Source organism: Nipponia nippon, unplaced genomic scaffold (genome assembly GCF_047370975.1).
Source record: "Nipponia nippon isolate SJK-2023a ecotype South Korea unplaced genomic scaffold, ASM4737097v1 scaffold_11, whole genome shotgun sequence".
NCBI lineage: Eukaryota > Metazoa > Chordata > Aves > Pelecaniformes > Threskiornithidae > Nipponia > Nipponia nippon.
Genome location: NW_028262302.1, coordinates 19,823,026 through 19,843,302, shown reverse-complemented (window position 1 = coordinate 19,843,302; position 20,277 = coordinate 19,823,026). Strand labels below are relative to the sequence as shown.

Below are 20,277 nucleotides of genomic sequence, written 5' to 3'. Positions count from 1 at the left end.
AGTGCTCTCAAGAGCATGGTACTGCGCAGCTCGGGAGGGACCAGGAACCCCCCTCCTAGCCCACACAGATCACTTATGTGATAATCCAAATGACATTTCATTTTGTCCCCAGAATTGCTCAGACAGGCACCCAGTCAGCACTGTGCTTATGCTAGGTCTGAAGGCAGGAGCACCACATTTCTAGCCAGCCTGAAATGCAATGGCTGATGTGCTCAGAGAGCATGGCAGCTATTAGATGTCCCCTGTGCAACACCCTTGTGTCCCTTCCTTGTGGATTTTTATAAATGGCTGCAGGCTTGGTAGTTAAAATCCCCTCCATGCTGCCAGCACCTTCCTCCTCCCAGCCGTGACAGATCAGTTCCTATTGTCCAGAATAGGCTTCATCAAGAATGACAAGCCACGTGGTGCTGGTGTAAGGCATACACGGTATGTCACGGCTGGCAGCTTGCTGCCACCCTGCCTGGCTCCTGCCTGTGTCAGCCTGGTGCAGGCAGGCTCTGCCGTCATCCCTCACTGCACTGCAGGGCACAGCAAACTGCCCGACTCTCTCAATAGCTGCCCCTTCTCTAGGCTTTGCAACTATTCCCACCAGCCTATTGTTTTGGTCCCCTTTCCACCACGTAGCACTTGCTTGGCTCCAGCCTGGGCACTTTCCATCATTAGTTTGGGGATCATGACTGCTGCTCCACCAGTCATTTCGCCAGACCTTGCAGTCATGCCTCCGCTCTCCCTCCTCCTCTGCTAACTTGTCTGGGATCCTCATTGCTCCAGTATCCACACACTTGGCCACATCAGCACGCTTCAGTTCCTGCTGCAACCATATTTCTCCTATCTCAAGTGAGACTCCCCTTTTTTTGACTGTAACTTTCAGGAGCAAGGCTGTATTTGAAGCCAGAAAGAATCTCAAAGGGCTCAGAGAAAAACTCTGCACTGCCAACAGATACAACTCTACTGGTCACAGGAAAAGGCAGTGACACGAGCCACCTGTCCTTCAAAAGGGTGGCTACGTACTAGTACCATTGCTTCTTTGTTCCACCTCTCAGTTCTGGAAGAATGGGACAACTTCACTCACACCCTTCTGAAAAGGCAAATTTTTTGAGTTTGGTTTTGTTCATCTGTCATACCTTCGGACCTAGTCCCCAAATATAAGCATCTTTGAATAATGTATTATTAGGATTTGTGAAGCAATGAAGTTCTGCCCTCTGAATGTCTGAACGGCAATGTAAAAGTGAGCCAACCATAATCAGGGCAACAAAAATATACAGCATACTGAGAAGTCTTTAGTCCATGTGAGACCAAAATTCGACTTACACTGTTGACTGTGCTTGCATTTAGAAGATAAGGCTTTTGTGCCAAGCTCTTTTATAAAATTAGGCCAAAGGGAGTCCGAGATCAGACATTTTTAACATGCAAACCTCTAACGGGGTTTTCTTTTGCAAGACTCTGTTATTATTACATTTTTGTAACTAAATTTCATATTTAAACACTCTACAGTCTCTTAGTTAACTTTAAACACACATTAACTTTGGAGAAGTGTTAACTCCATGAAGCTCCATCAAGGAGAGGCTGTTTCTAGAACTTCTGTCTTCACAGAAACTGCTGTAAATCAAGCAAACTTTGCCTCTAGGTAATTCCAGAGTGAACAGTTTCACACACTTGCCTTTGTTTACAGCTTTCTTCCCTTCCCCCGAGTGAAACCACTCCATCGTCAAAAATGAAAGAGAGAGTTTTGCCTCAGAAGACTGTACAGTCCCACAAAGCCAAACCTAGAATAGCTTGGAAAACTGAGTGCAGGGAAAGCATCCAAGTGAGATAACGATGTATGGGGTGTCGGCAGCAAGAGGCATTAAAAAGTCCATGGGCTGATGAGATACAGATACTGTCAGAGGGTTGCAAATTAACTGTTCTCTTTCCACTTTCATATATGTCTGGAATTCCCAATTCCCAAAATCAGTATTGGAATCTGCATATCCAGAGGGAGTGATATATGCTCAGATTGAAAATTGTCAAAAATGGCTTTTGCAAAATACACACAAAAATACCTATCTGAACTGAGCTCAGATTGGGAATTTTATGTGATTTTTAAATTGGATTTACCTCATCTTCCTCTTCAGACATTTTAGTGGAATTATCAGGGGATTTTACAGGCTTCTGGCTATTGGTTCCATTTGTCTCCTCTTTGCCGTGCTCTGCCTCCCACTCCTGTAGAACTTCATCTATGTTGAAACGACGTCGATAATTTACAAAAAAGTTTTTCACTTGCACCACAGATTTGTTTCCAATCACATCAGAGATTGCCTGAAAGTCTCGGCCATATTTCCTGATTGCTAAAAACAACAAAAATAAAAACAAAAGCAATGTGTTATTTCCACAAAGACCACAAATCAGGCTCAAATCACAGCATAAGGATCCGAAGCTGAACTTTTGTCAAGGTTTCAAGCCTTTCTGAGATTAATCCAGAAAAAAAAAAAAGTCTAAATTGGGCAAGAGACAGTTAAGACTAGCCCTGGAGAAGACAAGAAAATAGAGGTGTAGTAAAGATGGGCAGAGCCAAGTCTAGAAGACCAGTGTAAGTCTGCCGGTACTACTTGAGAACTTACACAGGCAAAGAGCACAGCAGTGACTCCAGTAGAGTTTCACTTTCTGAAAGCTTGGACAAGCAGAGATTATTTGCAAACATTCATATGGTGCAAATTATACTGCCTGGGGAGGGGTAGGGGGGATATTGTTTCCTCGTTCAATTCTATTCTTTGGGCATTAGTACACAGCAATGTCAAAATCCTTCATTAGCCCCTGAGGGCAACAGCTCTGAAATGCAGCAGAGTTTTGATTATCACCAACTGAAGGACAGATAGACTTGTAGTGCCATACCTTGCACAGCAAGAAGCTGCTCATCTGTGGTCCAACGTGCATTAAATTTCTGAACGACCTAGACATAAAAAAAAAAAACAGACAACTTCATTTACATAAGCAACAACTTTCACTTGTATCTGAGCTCATAAAAACCTCACAAAAAACCACAAGGAATTAACTGTTAGTCAAACTATATCATTCCTTTTAGTAGCAACAATGTTTTCAACATAAAAGAACTGCGTATAGCATCCATTCAGTTAAATGTGACATACACTGCGCCTTAAGTCACGGTAATACAAAAAGATAGGGAATGGTCTGAGCAGATAACCAAGAGCCACGCTCTTCGAAAGCACCTACTTGTTTTTATCACAGACACCCTCTGTAATCTTGGTCAAATTATTTCCAGCATGAGGTACCAGAGTTGGAAGGAAAACAACAAAAGCACCAAGCACCAAGAGAAAGATGGGCCACTAACATCTCCTACAGTTCTCAGTGTTTAGAGCAAAGCAACCACCTCTCTCACAAGGGCATACAGATACAACACTGACAAAACATGGTATATCTGGGATACCTGTGCTTCTGTTAAAAACCACTTTCACATGTTAAATTCTGCTCTTACTTTCTTCTCATCTCCTATTTCCATTACACAACAACAGTGAATATGGTAATGGGTCTCGATTCACACTGACAACTAACAGGACATTGGTCCTTGTTTACTGGCAACAGGAATAGCCCTGCTATGCAAACACAGACTAGCATTTATCTCCACAATAAATAAGGGTCAGAAAATGATCCTACCTCTGGAAGTCTGTATTGTTCTATACCACCTTCAAGTTTTTCTTTGAGTGCGCTGTTTGTCTGTTTGATATTCTGAATCTGAAAAGAAAGTTTCATCCCTTTAACAAAGATTTAAAAAAAAAAAAAAAACAATCTTTGGACAAGCCTTATTTCCAGCAGCCCCAGCAGGAACCCCACGAGTTCAGCATTCCAGTTTTTCCTTACAATCTCCCTTTTCCAAAAGGGAGGTTTGTTACATTGGAATAAAGGAATGCAGGAGCAGCTGGCACATCAGGAGATCCCATTTAATTTATTCTATCATGTCTGCAAGTTATTTGGAGCAAGAACTGCCCCAACTTCCAGGTCTGTATGAAGCCCAGCATAAGGAGAAAGGCCCTGTTCACAGCAAGTAATGAATCAAAGCCTGCTAGAGAGCTCCGATTCTCCCAGAGTGCCGAGAAAAAGGCTTCAGGCCAAAATACCATTTCTATTAAGTTTAACAAAGAGCTTGAGCCAGATCTCTGCTTTAAAAACAGTGAAAATGTTCAGATCTAGGAAACAGACTCATGTAGTAAACCTGTCTTTACTAGCAGATATTTGAAAAACATTTGTTTAAAAGGCAGATCCATCAGGGAAGCGAAAGGTACATAGGAAAGTTTGTATGATGCCTGTCTGTCTAAAAGAATAAAACAAACATATCTGCCTGTTCGAAAAGTACCATATGAAAAGGCAAAGGAAACTGATTGCTGCAGGTGGAAATCAGATACTGCTGAAATCATTGTCATCTGAGGGAAGTTCATAGTTAAAACATAAGGAACTCTGAACTGCAAGAAACACTAAGTGCCAACAAATGTTCCTTCAATTCAGTGCTACGGACTTTTCCTCGCTTCACTTTAAGTATAAAGTGAGCTTGTCCACATAACTAAAACATAAGAGAAGTAAAACACAGGGCTGCATTAGTTTCTAGCACAAGGCTAGCAGCTTGTCAATTAAGCCACATAATGATGCGCATCATCACTGTCAAGCTACAAATTCCCGCGAACTTTGCAGACAGTGACAGGCACTGCCACCAAAAATAGCAGTTATTCTTGAACTAACCCATCCATACCTGTCGTTTGATTGAGACTAATTCCATGTCCAGTTGTCTGAGTACAGTGGTAGCAGCTGTCGCATTGGCGGAAACGGCCTCCACATCTTCTTGGGAAAGGAACATTCCTTTGGGAGGTTTCCTCTTCGCTCTGTTCTTGGCCTGCGTACTGTGCTTCTCCTTCTTCACCTGAGGAACAGTTTCAGCGGGTGGCACCTGGCAAACAGCAGTCATTTTACAAAACTAGATGATCTTCAAAGGTCCCTTCCAACTCAAAGCATTTTGTGATTCTGTGACTTTTAGCCATTGGCAAAGGTTGGAGAATGAAAAAGGTAGCTTGCAGAGAGGAAGGCATTTTTTGCTTTAAGTGGCATGTCATACAAACACTGTGTTATACAAATCTCTCCTTTCTTTTAGGCAGCTTTCAATGTTTACAGAGATACTGGTTGTCTTCTCTGCCCATTCTCATTTTGGGAGACAGATGCCCAACTTTCCAGCAGTCAAATATTCTGGTTATTTTCAAACACTCTAAAACTTCTCTTCTTGCTTTCATCACGAGGACTGAACACACCAGTTTAACTGAACACCAGAGGAAACAAAGTGGCATTTGGAGACAAGGGAAGAACACAACTAGAAGAGTTTACAGAGACTTGTTTTTCTACGTCAGACAGGAGAAGGAATAAACCGAATTAAAGGCTAAGGATAAAGGAGCAAGGTGACTATAAAGTAATTCTTCTATCGTCACGCAGTTTCTTGGAAGCCACGTTTTCTTGCATAGCACTGATATATCAACTGTTCCATTAAACTGATGCAGTTTTGCCCACAAATAAAAATTAAGTCTCTTTTGGAAAAGGGAATATTTCACACATCACTAATTTTTATCCCTTCTGTGTAAAGCAAAGAATTAGGCACACACCTCTAGCAGGTAGATTAGCTAGGACACTATACTACAGATCCTTCAAGAGCACATCTGACTCTCTAATACCAAAACCGTTTCTTCCAGAAGTTATTTTCAACAAGCAACTCGTATCCAAGATTTATTACCCAGTGGCTACAGCCTGGCCAAGAAAACAGAACAGAAGAAGGGTGGCAGGGAGAGAAAAAGCAGAGGGGGGAGGCTGCACATCAGAAATCCTCTACTTGATCACTGCCAGCTTTAAACACATTGGCTTCACTTAGCACTATTGTTTCCCTCCTAATTTGCAGCTACATGTAGTTTCTACACAGTTTGCAGCATTTGCTCATTAGCGAGCATTAAAACGCTTGCATTCAAACCCATACGAGGCTGAGCAAAGCCCCGCCTAAGCATGAGGCTCTGCCTCCCGAAGACTTGAGGACCCCAGCACAGCTGCAGGCAGATAAAAGCTTGCACCCTCTTCATGGGCTCAACAGCCAGAGCCACACAGGAATGCGGAGCAGGAATATGGACAATTGCCTGTTCTCAACTTTTTTCTTCCCTCCTCTAGTGCAAAGGACTCCATGAGAGAGAATGCTCAAGGCAAGCTCAGGAGCAAGAGATAACCATTGCTGTTGCAGGAAGAATACCCTATTTCTTTTTGCAGAAGAGCAAATGGTTTAGCTATGAACAAGTGAGGTAAGCTCTGCACTCTGCTTCAGAAGCGAGCACTTCGATAACTGAGCCAGGTAAATTATTCAACATAGATAGACATTTCAGATTTATTCATATTTCATCTACATACAGAATTTCACAGGATCATGCAGTAATGCCTCACAACAGGTTCAGGCCGTAGGTTGACCAACACGAAATGCCTGCAGTGCAACTATCCCAGAAGCCTCAGCATTAAGGAAAAATGAAAGCAGTTTCAAATGATTGTTTTACACAGTTCAAAGAATGTGAAGCTCTTGTGTTGTGGACAAGAAGCCAGAGCTCCAGCAGAACCGCTTTTGATAGCTCCAAATGCCTCTAGGCCCCGGTGATATTGCGCAGGCTCTGAAAATTTGAACGTCTACCCTATCTTGGAAACTCCTGCTTTTGTGGCCACACACACCTCTCTGTAGAATTAAATCAACTCATGAAAACCAGAAAGAATTAAAATGCAAGGATTTAGCAGTGCTTCTCTGTTTATTTAGATATTGCCACTGTTATCCAGCACACTACAGTCTTACAAGCCCCTTAAAACAAACAAGGTTCCCTTCCTCAGATTTCACAGTGTAAAAAGAAAAGACCAGGCTATCTCAAGCCGTGTAAAAGCAGAGGATGAGATGGGAGGCATTTCCAGGAACAGGGAAGATGTAGAGAAAGCAGCTCTACTTCATGACCTCAGTATTATGGAGTCACTATCTGAGGAAACCTGAACAGTTGCACTAACACTGAAAGTACTGAAAAAAAAGGGAAGATTCCCCCTCCAATGACCCCCAAAAGAGGAAACAAATGAGAGATTTCAGATACTCTGAGAAATCCCAGTATTACTCGGCAAGTCATACAGTAACCAACATGTCTCAGAGCTGGAAAAACCATCTCTGCGGGGTTGGCACAGGGAGGTTCTTTACGGTAAAGAGTCCTGGACTAGTGGTACATCACCACCCCTGCACATCTGACCACGTCATTAAAAGAAAAGATCAAGAACGAACACATTCCCCTCCTGGATCAAGGCGTTTTCAATCAGCCCCAGACTCAGGTACTGCAAAATCAAATCAAATTAACTCTGAACAGGCTATGCAGGTTGTCAGCTTCATTTTACCCACCAGTACATTCCCTCTCCAGAAAAGCCCCCACGAGGCTGCCCACCACTGCACACACAGCCAGACCGCACGTGCTCCGTGAGTTCCAGCGATCTCTTTCCGATCGGCCTGTATTAGCGCAACAGGGAGGGCAGACAGCCTCCTCCCATATGAGACTTTCCACAAAAATGTCTTGATGGTAGCTATCAGCCATCTGCTCTGGTTTGGCCTTACAATAGAGGCAGCCAAGTTGGCGAAGAACTACTTTTCCCTCTTCTGCAGCAAGTTCAGAGCATGCCACATGGCAGGGAAAGAAACAGTAATAAGGGGGATTGAAGGGAGCTCTCTTACAGATGCAAGCTTTCAAAGAACTCAGAGGAATCTAAACTTGAAAATGTATTAAAATAACAGCAATGAGATGATAGTATTAATTATTTACAAGACACACTGGAGAGCTGCAGTATGCAGCTGCAACTTAGCCAAGTGAGAACCTTTCCAGTTTGCGTGTTGCTGAGACTTTTGAAAACTCAGCTTCTTGTAAGGGTGAACGTGAGCGGCTTCACATCCACTCTGCTCCTAGCAAGTCATCAGGGATGCCGGTTCCTTCAGTAGAAGCAACAGCTAGGCTTTTCTGGAAAGCCTAGAGAGCACCCTGGCAAGGGTGAAGAACAGACTAGAATGCTGTGATTACTTCCATTCAGAATAAGTTATTAGAGGAATTAATCTCACTGACAGTGACTGACAAAGCAGCTGCTCTAAGCCCTTTTTTTTTTGCCTGTGTGCAATCTTGTTTTTAAATAACTCTAGTGGTTTTTTCCTACCCTTTAAAAAAAAAAATTAAAAAAATTGAAAGAGAATGACTGTGGGAGAGAAATCAGGCTACGAGAAATCCGGAAAGTGAGCTACTTCAAGGAGAGAAGGCCTTAGGGTAAACGTCTTCCTGTAGCCCTCACTCATACATACAACCCATGCTGCTGTGGAACAGCAAGGCTTTTTTATTTAATAACAGATAACCAGCAGCTTATACCCATGAAAATAAAGTATACACTTTCCTGTTAAGCATCACAGACTAGGTTTTCAAAACTGTTTTATTTGTGTGGCTCTATTTTAATCTAGAACTGTATGCCCACTTAAAATTAAGTATGTGAAGTGAGGCGCAAGTACTATGTTTTAAGCAGACAAAATATTCTGTGCATAACAACAGGTTAAGGGCCCTCTGCCAGACACAATGAACTGCCCACACAAAAGCTTTCTGCTCTACTGTTCACCACTGTAGTTGCAACCCTGGTGCCACTGAAATACTCAGAACTATTGCTGAAGATTTCAGTACATCAGGGATTTACATTAGAATCTAAGGTGTAGATAAACACGCTTTTGCTGGTCTGCCTAGAATAAAGGACATATTTCCCCTCTACCAAGCCATCTCAGTGGGGACATAAGTGCTTCTACTCCATCTTCACACAGTTAGGTTGATTTAAACCGTCACTGAAGGTGGTTCAAGCTAACACAGCCAACCTTGAATCAAAGAGACTAGAAACATTCAGATAGTACAGGAAAGTAAAGTCTTAAATTTTCCCAGCTCCATCCGTAATAACTTATTTGTCTATACTTGTCTTGATCTAAGAATAATTCTGAAGACAATTCTTCTTTTCTTTTATGACAACTATACAAAGCACAAATAAAGAAAATTAGATACTGTCAGCTTCTACATGAAGTAACTAGTAAGTAAACACTTTCATTTGTACTGTAGTAAGAAAAGAATTATACCTCCTTTTTGCTCTCCTTGTTTTGTTCAACTTCGATATCAATAGGGTTATTTCCATTTGCTTCCTCCATTTCATCCTCACTGGAAGACAAAAGCAAACAGTACTGTATTAGTTTGTGAGGGTCTCTTTTTCTATAAATAGCATGCTAAAAGAAATCGATGTATGCAATAGCAAGTCCAACAGCTTTCCTTAGTTTTATTCCCAGGGTGGTTTTTTAGGGGGTTGGGGTGGGTTTTTTTGTTTATTTGTTTTTAAGTCAAGAAATTCTTAATTGTAAAAATACTAGGGACCATGTCTTGTAAAGAAAGACTTCTTAGTAGCGTACTTAGGCAAAATAAGTCTGCTAAGATGAAGGCAAGATACATGAAATTCATACACAAGTTATCTTTTAAAGAACATGGGACATTAAGCATTTTAAGTTTACGCAAACTGAGACAAAAACAAAGACTTAGAATTACAGCAAGTTGCTAAAACACGAATTTCATACAACTTCTTAACATTTAGCAAAATAGACATGCACAAGATTAATTCCCTCAAGAACAAGCATAAAAAAAATGTTTGGTTTTTTTTGTTTTGGTTTGGTTTTTTTGTTTGGTTTTGGTTTGTTTTTTTCAGTGACAGCCTCACATTTCATTCTCCCCTGGAAAAGAAAAAGATGTTATCAGTTACAGAATAATAATAGGCATTAAATTGGGCCATACTGAAAGTGACCTTGCACACCTGGCCAGTTTGGCTTCATTGGAATTTTAATCAGACATTAAATCGAATATATTTTCACCATTTAGAATTTTTGTACTGTACACAACTAAAGTTAATTGCACCATTTGGGATGATGCCCAGAAAAGGAAGAAATAAGCTGACCTAATCAAAGCTTTTTTTTTTTTTTTCTTTTTTTTTTTTAAATAAAAAAAACAAACCTATTTTGTCATGTCAAACTTTATAGCCTGGGACGAGGATCTCCGGCTGGTGCGGGTATGTCACAGCGCCAGCGCAAGGCAGGGCTGTGCAGAGAAACCCCAGCAGCAGCTGTGCCGGGGTGCTGGAGCCCACCGGGGTGTGCTCACCCAGGAGTAGGGGACAGCAGGCACGGCGGGTGCTAGCGAGCACGGCCACGGTACCAACACTTGCTCACAGCTGTCTCCCTGCTGCAGCGACGTCCCGTGCAGACATCGCCTAAGGAGGAACGTACTGCTGGGTGGCTTCAGCTGGCATCCATCTCCAGAAGAGCAGTCACTTGTACAAGCCATTCCTGCTCTTCCCAGCCACATGGCTCACCAGCTGATTCACAAAATATTTAGTTTGTGTAATCACAATTCCAGGGGATAAACTCACAAGCACCCCCTCCCAGAGCTGCATACATAAAGCCCCTTGCGTACAACTAAGAACAGCTAATGAAAACCTGGTCCCAAATGCACCGGGAGCTATTTTAGTGACAATCTGAGGGGTTGGGGAATTTCCCTGCCTAGCCACAGAAGAAATATAGCAGTATTCAAGTGAGATCTCAGGCTGCCTCTTCTCTTAACCCCATCTCCAAAAGAGCTTCCTTGTGTTCTCACCTAGGTTCAGATTTCAGCCTTTCTGCAAAGGCCAAACCCCCAAGGGCTTCGCTGTGCTCATAGTTTGCTCTTCCATTCCAGCAAGTTCCCCAGACATGAGCTAGATCAAAACCCACCCACTCATTTCTGCAGTTTTAGACATTGATCACTATTAACTGAAGAACATTTTTGAAGTTTTGCCAACACCCAATGGCACAGTACAACCTCAAAATCTGGGCACCCCGAACTCACTCAGCTTTGCTTCCACGCCCCGCATGGCTGCACTGACAAATCCTTCGCGGGTGTAGGGGTTTGACAATTTTACATAATGGAGGGGAAGAAGGGAAATCAAACATCAAGCTGATGGCCTGGTGCTTAGCTTGCTGCAGATGTAAACCAAATTATGCATTTCCAAGCCAGCTGCCTTCCTCAAAGGTTACAAAATTACAGCACATGGCAGCCCATCCAGTTCTTTCCCAGTCACCACATGGTCTGAGGTGCTGCTTTCCCCAGCAAACAGGCACAGGTACCAGAGAGGTGTATTTTCAAATTGCAGTAATTCAATTTATGAGCACAGAACAAAAATAGAGAGGTAGTATTAAAAGATCCTAAACTACACAGTACGAGACAAACACATACTCCTTATAAAAAGGCAGGATGGAGAGAAGAAAAATCAAGACAGCCTTTGCAGAGAAGGGAAAAGAACAGAATGGAAAAAGACTCAGGTCAGAGAAAGCCAACCAAATACTGGACAAGTTGGCTGGTAGTATTCTTCCTGGCCCTGCCTGTTAAGCAAGCATTGCTGATCCAGTGGAGAGATGGGAGAGGTTGAGTGAGTCATTGGTGTAGTACTGCTCAATCCTGGAAACACATTTCTTCCCCCCTTCCCAAACAGGGCTTGCTCCTATGCACTGGAGCCAGCAAACAGCTCCCTGGGAAGTGCTAGAGCCGCAACTCAGTTCTTTTGGAGAAAAGCTTTTGCAGAATTTTGCCCAATTACGTTAGGAGTCTTCCAAAGCCAGGTGCACCGCAAGTTTGGTCTGCAAAGACATTAACTATATTTTTGAGCAAGTTGAGAAGGCACCTGCATCAAGCAGATGGAGTTGCTGCTGTTCAGAGGGGTTTTTTTCCCCACACACACACACCTGAGGCTACTGCATTTCTGAGGCCTTGTCAGCTCCAGAACTAGGCAAAGTCACCGAGCAGCAGTTCTAACTGGACAGATACTTCTAGCAATACACACAAGGCCACTGGCTGACCTACCTTCAAGGACTTGCACAGGTATCCAGAAGGGTGAACTTGCAGACAAAGCTGCACAAGCAGGAGTCGAGCTCATCTGCTGAAGCTCAGTGGGTAGTGACCTCTCAAACACCACCGCCCTCACCCAAATCCTAATGCACCCAGCACTGCTTGGGACACCTCTGCCAGAGAGCTCATCCTAAATTCCCCTGTGCTACCCTCTTCTCAGTCACTCAAAAACACAGCCTTAACTTCATCTTTCTCAGGGAACAGAGCTTGGCCTGACAGCCTTATACTGGTAACAGTTTTCTAAGTAAAAGGCAGGGGAGGAGGGTGTGTGTGCATATGCACAGGTTGCGGGGTGCTGCACTAGAGCCTGTTCCCCATCAGGTGCATGTTTTCACTCCACTGAGCATCACATGGAGGAAATAAAGGCAGATTTCTAGCTCTTTCATTACTTCCTTTTACTGTCCTGCTTATCAGCTTTTCTGGCTCTGCTGACAACAGTGCCAATCAGCTTGTAAACAGTTTTAATTTCATTTTATCCACCCTCAAGCAGTATCAGAGAAAAAGCTTCTAGAGCGATGGGACAGTGACCACTACACTAGAGCGCAATCAGGAATTGCACAATGTTGAAAAATTGCTGACAGATTCCTTTTGGCTTTAAGCAAAGCAAAACATGCACAGCAGGGAAGAGGGGTGGGGAAAGAAGGTGTGGAACCAGGAAACATTTTGGCGAAAATCCTACATCTAGTTTCTTAAAAGCTAACAGGAATCTGAGATAGTCTGAAGAAATCAGTGTGCGTCAATACACAGCCTTTCTGCTTGCAAACCTACCTTTCCTCACGTTCCCTTTTTTGTTTACGAGCATGACGGTCCATCACGCTAGTTTTAGTCCTTGTCTTCTTCCAGGAGTAGTAAAATTTCACCAGGCTGGCTATTGATTTGTCAGGAAGCTGTAAATTAAACATGTATCCTTTTATATGTTTATATGTAAAGTATCCCCAGGAGTTCACATACAATTTGTCTGTTTTTGTCAAGGAACATCTGATCTCTCTACATTGGATTCCGTCAAAGGCTCAAGCAAGGCAGTTCCGCAGCCTTTCCAAAAAAACGATCTATGGGGAGCGTTTCAGGTTAGTGCCTACTATTTAGGACATCAAAATCTCTAAAGAGCATCTCAGCAAGCCTCCACTCACCAGCCAGGTAGCTGGTTCCCTTCAGAATAGAGTAACATAGCAAGAGCAAATCCAAAATGGGGCCTTGAAACTGAGATAACAGTTTTAAAAGCCAACACAGACATATGTAAGCAACTGCCGGAACTGCTGAATTGCAGGCTACATCCCAAGCATATCTTTGATGTCTGGTTAAAAAGGCTTATTCACACCATTCACATGATGAAGTCTATTCAAGGGTCTCAACAAAAGGTGTTTTCAAAAGGTGAAACATTGCTGTATGGTGAACTGAGGATATAGGAAAACATGAGTATCGGAATTTTTTTTTTTCCTCTTACACGAATGTCATTGCCCTGTAGCTATGAATGAAAACTCTGCCTCCAAAAAGCATAAGACTACATTAAAGACTAATTCTCTACTTCTGAGGTACCCTGCATGGATATTCTTACACAGGACTTCTACAAAGGTAGAAGTCCAGACTTTCTTGCTGAATAAAACATGTTTTAGATAAGTGTCTGATTCAGCTTGGAGGGCAAGATGGGTGGGGAGGAACACAAAACTGTGAGCAAGAGCCAGATCTCTCTTATTCAGATACTGTAGTTTAAGTCTTCACTTGAGATAAGCCTGGTTCTCAGACTGCAGGTTGACTTTAGGTCCTAATAATGGATCTCACCAGAACCACCACACTGGCCCACAGCTGCACACAGACATAAATTCATCTGCATTGGCAAAGCACAGGTGCTGTGTCAATGTTGTGTTGCCAATAGCCATGCAGCAGGCTGGTACACTGGAATTAGAGAGTTCCACAGAACAAACTCAGGGACAAGGCTGTTCGTGACGAACATCCACTTGGCTACAAACACATGCTAAGAGTGCCAAAACATCAGAACCAGCTCCGGTAAATAACATAACTCACTTTTCATTCTCTGGCTTTGATGATTTTTCCCCTCAGTTCCAAGCTGCACTGGTGCTAATGGGGCAGCACATATAAACTAACAACTAACATGCTCCCGAGCCTTTGATTCCTGTCCCCTGCTAAACACAAAGCTTCATGCCATTTAATTCCTTTCATGCAGGATGGCTTTTCTGGGAGCAACAGTAAAAAAATATCATTACCTAGGGAACAGTGCATGAGCTTGGCATCCCTGTATTGGAATGCACAGAGTCATGCTTCTGTGCATAAACTGAATTAAGAATTTCTTGCTTTGGCATTTAATCAAGCAACAGGATGGGCTTTATGTTCTCCTTTCCCCCCCAGGACATTCCCTTTCCCTTCCCCCCCCCCCCCCCCCCCGACCCATGTAAGAACAGAGGAATAAAGACTCCCTTCATGAGTCCACAACTCTCCAGACTGTCTATATCAGCTGTCCATAGTATGTGCAAGCCGCATCATCTGACCCAAGGAATAGGAGATCCTAGGACTCCAAGAACATTTGGAAATGAACGCCAGTGGAGGAACACTCAAGGAGGACATGAGGAGAACGAGCCTCTTCCTGCCACCCTTTTGAAAGGGGACCTGGCAGTTTTCCTTTACACTTCGGAGGCAAATCACCTTTCGCTCTTCAGCAGGATCAGCAACATAGACCTTCACATGTGCTTTAAAGAGGCTGAACAGACTGCAACAGCCTAGGCTCACTTCAAAGGGTCACAACCAATGTAACCAGGTCCTGCTGGAACACTCAAAAGGCACTTTACTGAAGGACAGCAAAGAACAAAGTCTGGTTCCCACCCAGGTGATGAACCACTTGAAGAAACTCTCAAGACATATAATTAATAAAAAATTTTTTACATCCCATCCTCTCCCTCTTTTGAAAGAAAATTGCGCACACCCCAGCAGTTCCCTTTCAGGCAGAAGCCTACCCTGGAAGTTTTCAATCAGTTTAAAAAAAAAAAAATATCACTACCAACCAAAAGCAAAGGACTGAACGCTTGAAATGATGTATAAACCTCCACCACAGCATCCACTGATAGTCCCAGATCACATTAAGCACAGACTTCATAGTCAAATAAAATGAATTCCTAAAAAGCAGGCTGTAAGAAAGGAAATCAACTTTGCACAGAGATGATCTTTACTGTGTGTGTGGGTGGGCATGTGTGTACAGACCATGCCTGAACTCCAGCTGAGACAAACACTACCATAGCACACAGGGGACTGAAAACTGTAATTTCCAACCAAAAAAATTGCATAGTCAAAGTTTATCCTGAACCAGTAAAGCACTTCTAGAAAACACTTCTACAGAGACTCTGGAAGCAATGTTGTTTCTTTCCATTCATGGTAATAGTTTTCCTCTAACATCCCCTTTGGCCTGTTCCCTCCCAAGAGCATTAGACAGGAGTTCAGCGCAAATCAGCACTGGAGACGACAGTCCAACTGCCTGTTCCGCTTTTCCATTCCTCTGACACCACTTACCATCTGCTGGATCCTGTGAAAGGTTTTCCCATGGAAACTGAAGGCCTGTTCAAACAAGACCTTGTCTTCCACTGTCCACTCATCTGGGAACGGAGTAAAGTTTGGCAGATCTGCCAAAGACTTCTCGATGTTGTGCTTGTGCCAAAACAGCATCCCAAGGGCCTAGAAATAACAAGGACACCAAGGAAACAATTGTAATCACAAGAAACATTATTATATGCATGCAAAGGGAGAGCTACAGCATTTTTCTCAGGCAACAGGTTAGACATAATTTTAATTCTCAGCTACATCAGCCACTTTTCTGTGTGCAAGAAACCTAGAATCTGACTCCCACCCTGCTAGGCTGTGAAGACCAACTTGAAATTTATCCAAACCACACAGGTAATAATATAATAAGAAAGTAGCAAGGGGGGGGGGGGGGGGATAAGAAAATTGAAGAAATTACTCCAACTTTACTGATCATGGTATGCACAGGAAAGCTAAGCAAAGACTTGGGAAGGCTACCTACTAAAAGGAAGCTTCTTGCCAGTGCTAAACTCCATTTCCTGTGCAATTAGGAGGACGGTTTAGTTGACCGGGCATTTTTATGGTTGTTTAGGGGGCTCTTTCTGAGGAAGAGGGGGAAAAAAGGAGAGAGGATGAGGGAAGAACTGGAAGAAGGAAAGGCAGAGGGCATGCACACCCTTGACTTGCTGCTAAGATGTCCCTGGCCTGAAGGAGGAACAAATCTCACTCATCTGGGGGGCTGTTCATTTGTTGCCTTCAGAGACACCTCGTTTCACTGTTGCAGTCTCTGGTTCTCAGTTCCACAGACAAAGTGCACGCGCTGCACTTCACCACCCGCAAACCATCCTCCTCCCGCCATCCGAGACACACGCTCACAGCCACCCCTCTCCCAGGGGTGCTCAACCCCTGTGCGTTATGACACATCACTACATCTGGCATGCCAGCAACCACTGCAAGTCATTTTGGGAAGGCCTGACTCTGCAGAGCTAAAAACCAGCCTTTCGCAATGGCTGTAAAGTGAAAACAATCCCTAACACGCCAAGTAAAACATTAGAGTAACCTGCTCATCATATGCAAACTCAGCTCAGGTTTCATGGCCACAGTTACCCTCATCTAGTAGTTTCGCCCTGGCTGCTCAGAGCTACAAAATCCCTCCAAATTCGGGGTTTCCCCATTATGCTTTGCTATGCAAAAAGCAGTTCCTTTATGGGATCTTGGTCCCCTGAGATTCTGCAGAGAGTATGCATATAAATATTAGTGTTATCCAGGATCTTGTCCTGACCCTACTGGCCTCTCAGTGCTGCCCAGGCACCCTTCTCCTCCCTTTTGCCACCATGCAGAGCAAGAAGTGGTCTTGGCTGCAGCACAGTCACTCGAGATGTCGCAAGAACCACACAGCCACTTATCTCCATCCACTGTGGCAAGCATGGGGCCAAAGAAACTATTTTGCAGTCACAAAGGACCGAGTTTTCTCTCCCCTGCCATCCCTTTCAGCTTCAGATATGAGCTGTACCAAGCATCCCTGTGAGAAAGCAATGGAAAAAGAAGGATGGAGACATTTTGGGAGGGCAGGGTAGTGTTAAATACCACTAAGGTGCTAGCAAGGACTGACGGGACAGCTGCTTACACAAAGCAAAAGGTAAACAAAAGCATTTTCCATACAGGTTTGTTTAACAGGAGAGCAGTATTTCTCCTCCACCCCATGCTGCCCTAGGAGAGCTCTGCATTCATACACAGACAAGTACGCAGCTTTTCCAGCCTCCTTTGTCCCAGGGCGTCTGACACAGGCTGGCAGGAGAGCACAGCTCACCACCAGATTTGCTCTAGTGCTCCCAGGAGCCTGTGACTGCTACAACCACCTACCGCAGTTTGCCAACACCAGCTAAAGCAGGCTTGCCCTGCCGGAGTTCACTCGCCTGCCGGCGCCTGCCCTCGGGCTGGCGAGGCTGCAGGGACTCCCAGCAGCGCAGCCCCGAGCCTCCAGCCATCATCCCACAGCAGCAGAGCCAACAACAGGGCACTTGGCCACAGGCAAGGGGAGAGAAGGGACAGGGACATGGGAGCCGCACCCGGCGCAGATGCAGCCAGCTGGACGGGAAAGCCACTGGGCAGAGGAGCACCAGCACGCACCCCAGCCACCCTGCCAGACAGCTCAACGCTCCCTTCAGCGGACTGGCACCTCTTAGGCTGCACAGGTAGGTTTTGGGCAGGGGGCACAGATGTAAGAATGGGAATCTCTGTGCGATGACTGTCAGCCAAGCCACCTGCACAAGGGTCCAAAGAGACTGGCTGTCGGGGGGATGCATGCGTGGGAAAGGGCTGCCTTGGCCAGCAAAGCCCAGACACAGTGGCCAAATGCTAAAGTGAGCTCTGACTGGCTTCCAGGGAGTCTGTATCAGTTTGTCCAGTTACCCAGCCAACAGCAACTCTGATGATACCTGCTGAAGAGAGCGTCCCTTGGTGACACAACAAATCATCCTGATTTGAAAGCCCTGACACTTGTCCCTATAACACAAAATGAGTACATGCCTTCCAGAGCAATACAAGATAGATCCTCTCCAGTTATTTCCTGGAAGTGCCTAGCTTAGCTGTCTAGGAAATCTCAAAGGACCTGGGAAACATGTTTAGCTCCAGAGTATTATGCAAGAATGCTAGGGAACGAACGAGAAAATTTTTAGAAGGAGGCAAGTCCCATTATTAATTATTATTATTATTATTATTATTATTATTCCTATACCTTCTACTTCTGTACACAGAGGAGGGGAGAAAAATGGGGAGAGAGTCTTCAAGGAATGAGTGGAAGGTCTGTAATTCCAATGTTAAAATGAATGCAAATCTCTGTTAGCCAAATCTAAGTCCTTAAAACATGAGAATTCCATTGTTTTTTTTTTTTTTAAATCACAAGCTTCATTCTGATCAGTCTTCCAGATCAGTCTACACTCTCTAAATAATACTTCTACACTAAAATAATGAAACCCGTGTTTATTACCCTGAGACAATCTCTTCTGACAAATATTACCCACAATATCCAATACTAGGATATACCCATCTCAACTGAAGTGAGCTACCTTATTTTGATTCATGTTTGCAGCCTTTTGGTGCCTTCATGTTCCTTTTTTGGTTTGGTTTTTTTTTTGTTTTTTTTTTTTTTTTTCCTGTTTTCTGCTCTTAGAAACCATAAATAGCAAGTCTGATCATTCCTGGTTTTGCTGGAAATTTTGCCGGCTATGTCAACTTCAATGTTCTTGTTCCACAAGAAGTCTTTTTGAGCATGAGTATAAACCACTGAAAGTCTGACTCAAAGACGACAGCAGAGTCATTTAAATAGAAACCCTTGCCCATCCAAATCATTGGTTTCTATGTTCATGGCCTTTGCCTGAACAATTTCACAAACTTCCAAGGTTTTGTAGAATCCCTTTGTAGAGACAATACGTAATTTGCCACTACAGTAAGTCATAAGATTCCCCGCCTTCCCTTTCCAGGCAAGTATTAGTGCATAAGGAAACTCCACAGAATTCACAAAAACTTCCCAGGCACAGCTCTGCTCATCTCCGCAGAGAAGTGCTGAAATCAATGTTAGTTAACACATGGAAGATTAGTACACAATCCTAGACCACGTGGAGTAAAGGAGAGGTCCGCTTCTCAGACCAGGATTTCCATCCTTAGGCTAAAGGCTGACCTATGAAATGCAAAATGATTTGTAAATAACTGTGGATATTGGTTTGCATCAGAAAAGCATATGATGGTTCAACAGCTCATTAATAACTGTCAAGACATCCATGAAGCAGAGATGGAGCAGTCAACTGGAAACTGCAATGCAACCAGGCAGCTGTCCAAGGACAAGCCAATCTTTTTAACGTTGTTTAGGGGTTCTGAATGTGTTCAAGAGGTAGTAATGATAGGCAGCATAATACTCACGGCCAAACTCTGTTAGAAATTACAGTGGTTTTGGCTTTGGTCTTTTTTTTTTTCTTCTCTTGATGCTTCATGTAAAACTAGGGGTGAACTCCATATTGCCAGAGCACAGGTTACTATTAGGAACAGTCAGTTTTGGGAGAAGCAGGAGAGGAGAAAACAAATAGTACAGAAGGGAAGAAGCAGTTCTAGGCAGTCACTTTAAGTCATGTTTTAATACCTGCTGAAAAAGATTTTAAAATGAAGTAAGTATTGAAAGGGTTGTTACCTGCTCCATATTGTATCCATGCTTCTCTTTAGCAATGGCAATATATTCGTCCACTGAAAAACAAAGAGAAGGCATAAGAGCATTTCATATAATGATCTCATCTCCTCTTCCCTTCCCCTTTCCAGTCTAAAACCCAGTCCTGCAGCTCTGACTTCAGTCATGGTCATTGCATCCTCCACAGAGGACTCTCATGAAAAGCTGCTGTTTCCAACAATTCAGAAAAGGAAGGAAACAAAAGAAAAACAACAGTCACCAGACAAACTGCTACCTATTTTCCTTAACAAGCCCAAATGACACATGATATCCAATCCAGTTCCAGTACTTCTGAAACATAGCGTATAATATTTTAGAACTTGTTCACTAAAGCTATAGACATGACTGTCTCAGCTACTTTTTTTTTTCTTAAATCCCCCAAAGCAATTATTTTCTTAAGAACAAAAATCCCCAGAGACAATCCATACGTTCCAATACTGCCAGACTCCTAGTGTTGCACAACCACTGCAGATATCTTGGCAAATTCTTCAGCCCTTATGCCTCAGCAATTTTCATCTTGGAGCAAGCCCC

At 43.5% G+C, this 20,277-nt stretch overlaps 1 protein-coding gene across 2 annotated transcripts in view; it reads right to left on the bottom strand.

Moving 5' to 3' along the window:
• The window catches only part of RCOR1 (REST corepressor 1), an 87,519-nt gene that overhangs the window by 4,959 nt on the left and 62,283 nt on the right, over window positions 1-20,277 (bottom strand). For both annotated transcript variants that reach the window (XM_087747753.1, XM_087747754.1), the window contains 8 exons: window positions 19,714-19,766; window positions 15,525-15,686; window positions 12,777-12,895; window positions 9,167-9,245; window positions 4,739-4,933; window positions 3,652-3,729; window positions 2,872-2,929; window positions 2,098-2,327 (listed from right to left, as the gene is read on the bottom strand). In XM_087747753.1, coding sequence (XP_087603879.1) covers window positions 2,098-2,327; window positions 2,872-2,929; window positions 3,652-3,729; window positions 4,739-4,933; window positions 9,167-9,245; window positions 12,777-12,895; window positions 15,525-15,686; window positions 19,714-19,766 — 974 coding nt within the window. The remainder of the gene's footprint in view (window positions 1-2,097; window positions 2,328-2,871; window positions 2,930-3,651; window positions 3,730-4,738; window positions 4,934-9,166; window positions 9,246-12,776; window positions 12,896-15,524; window positions 15,687-19,713; window positions 19,767-20,277) is intronic.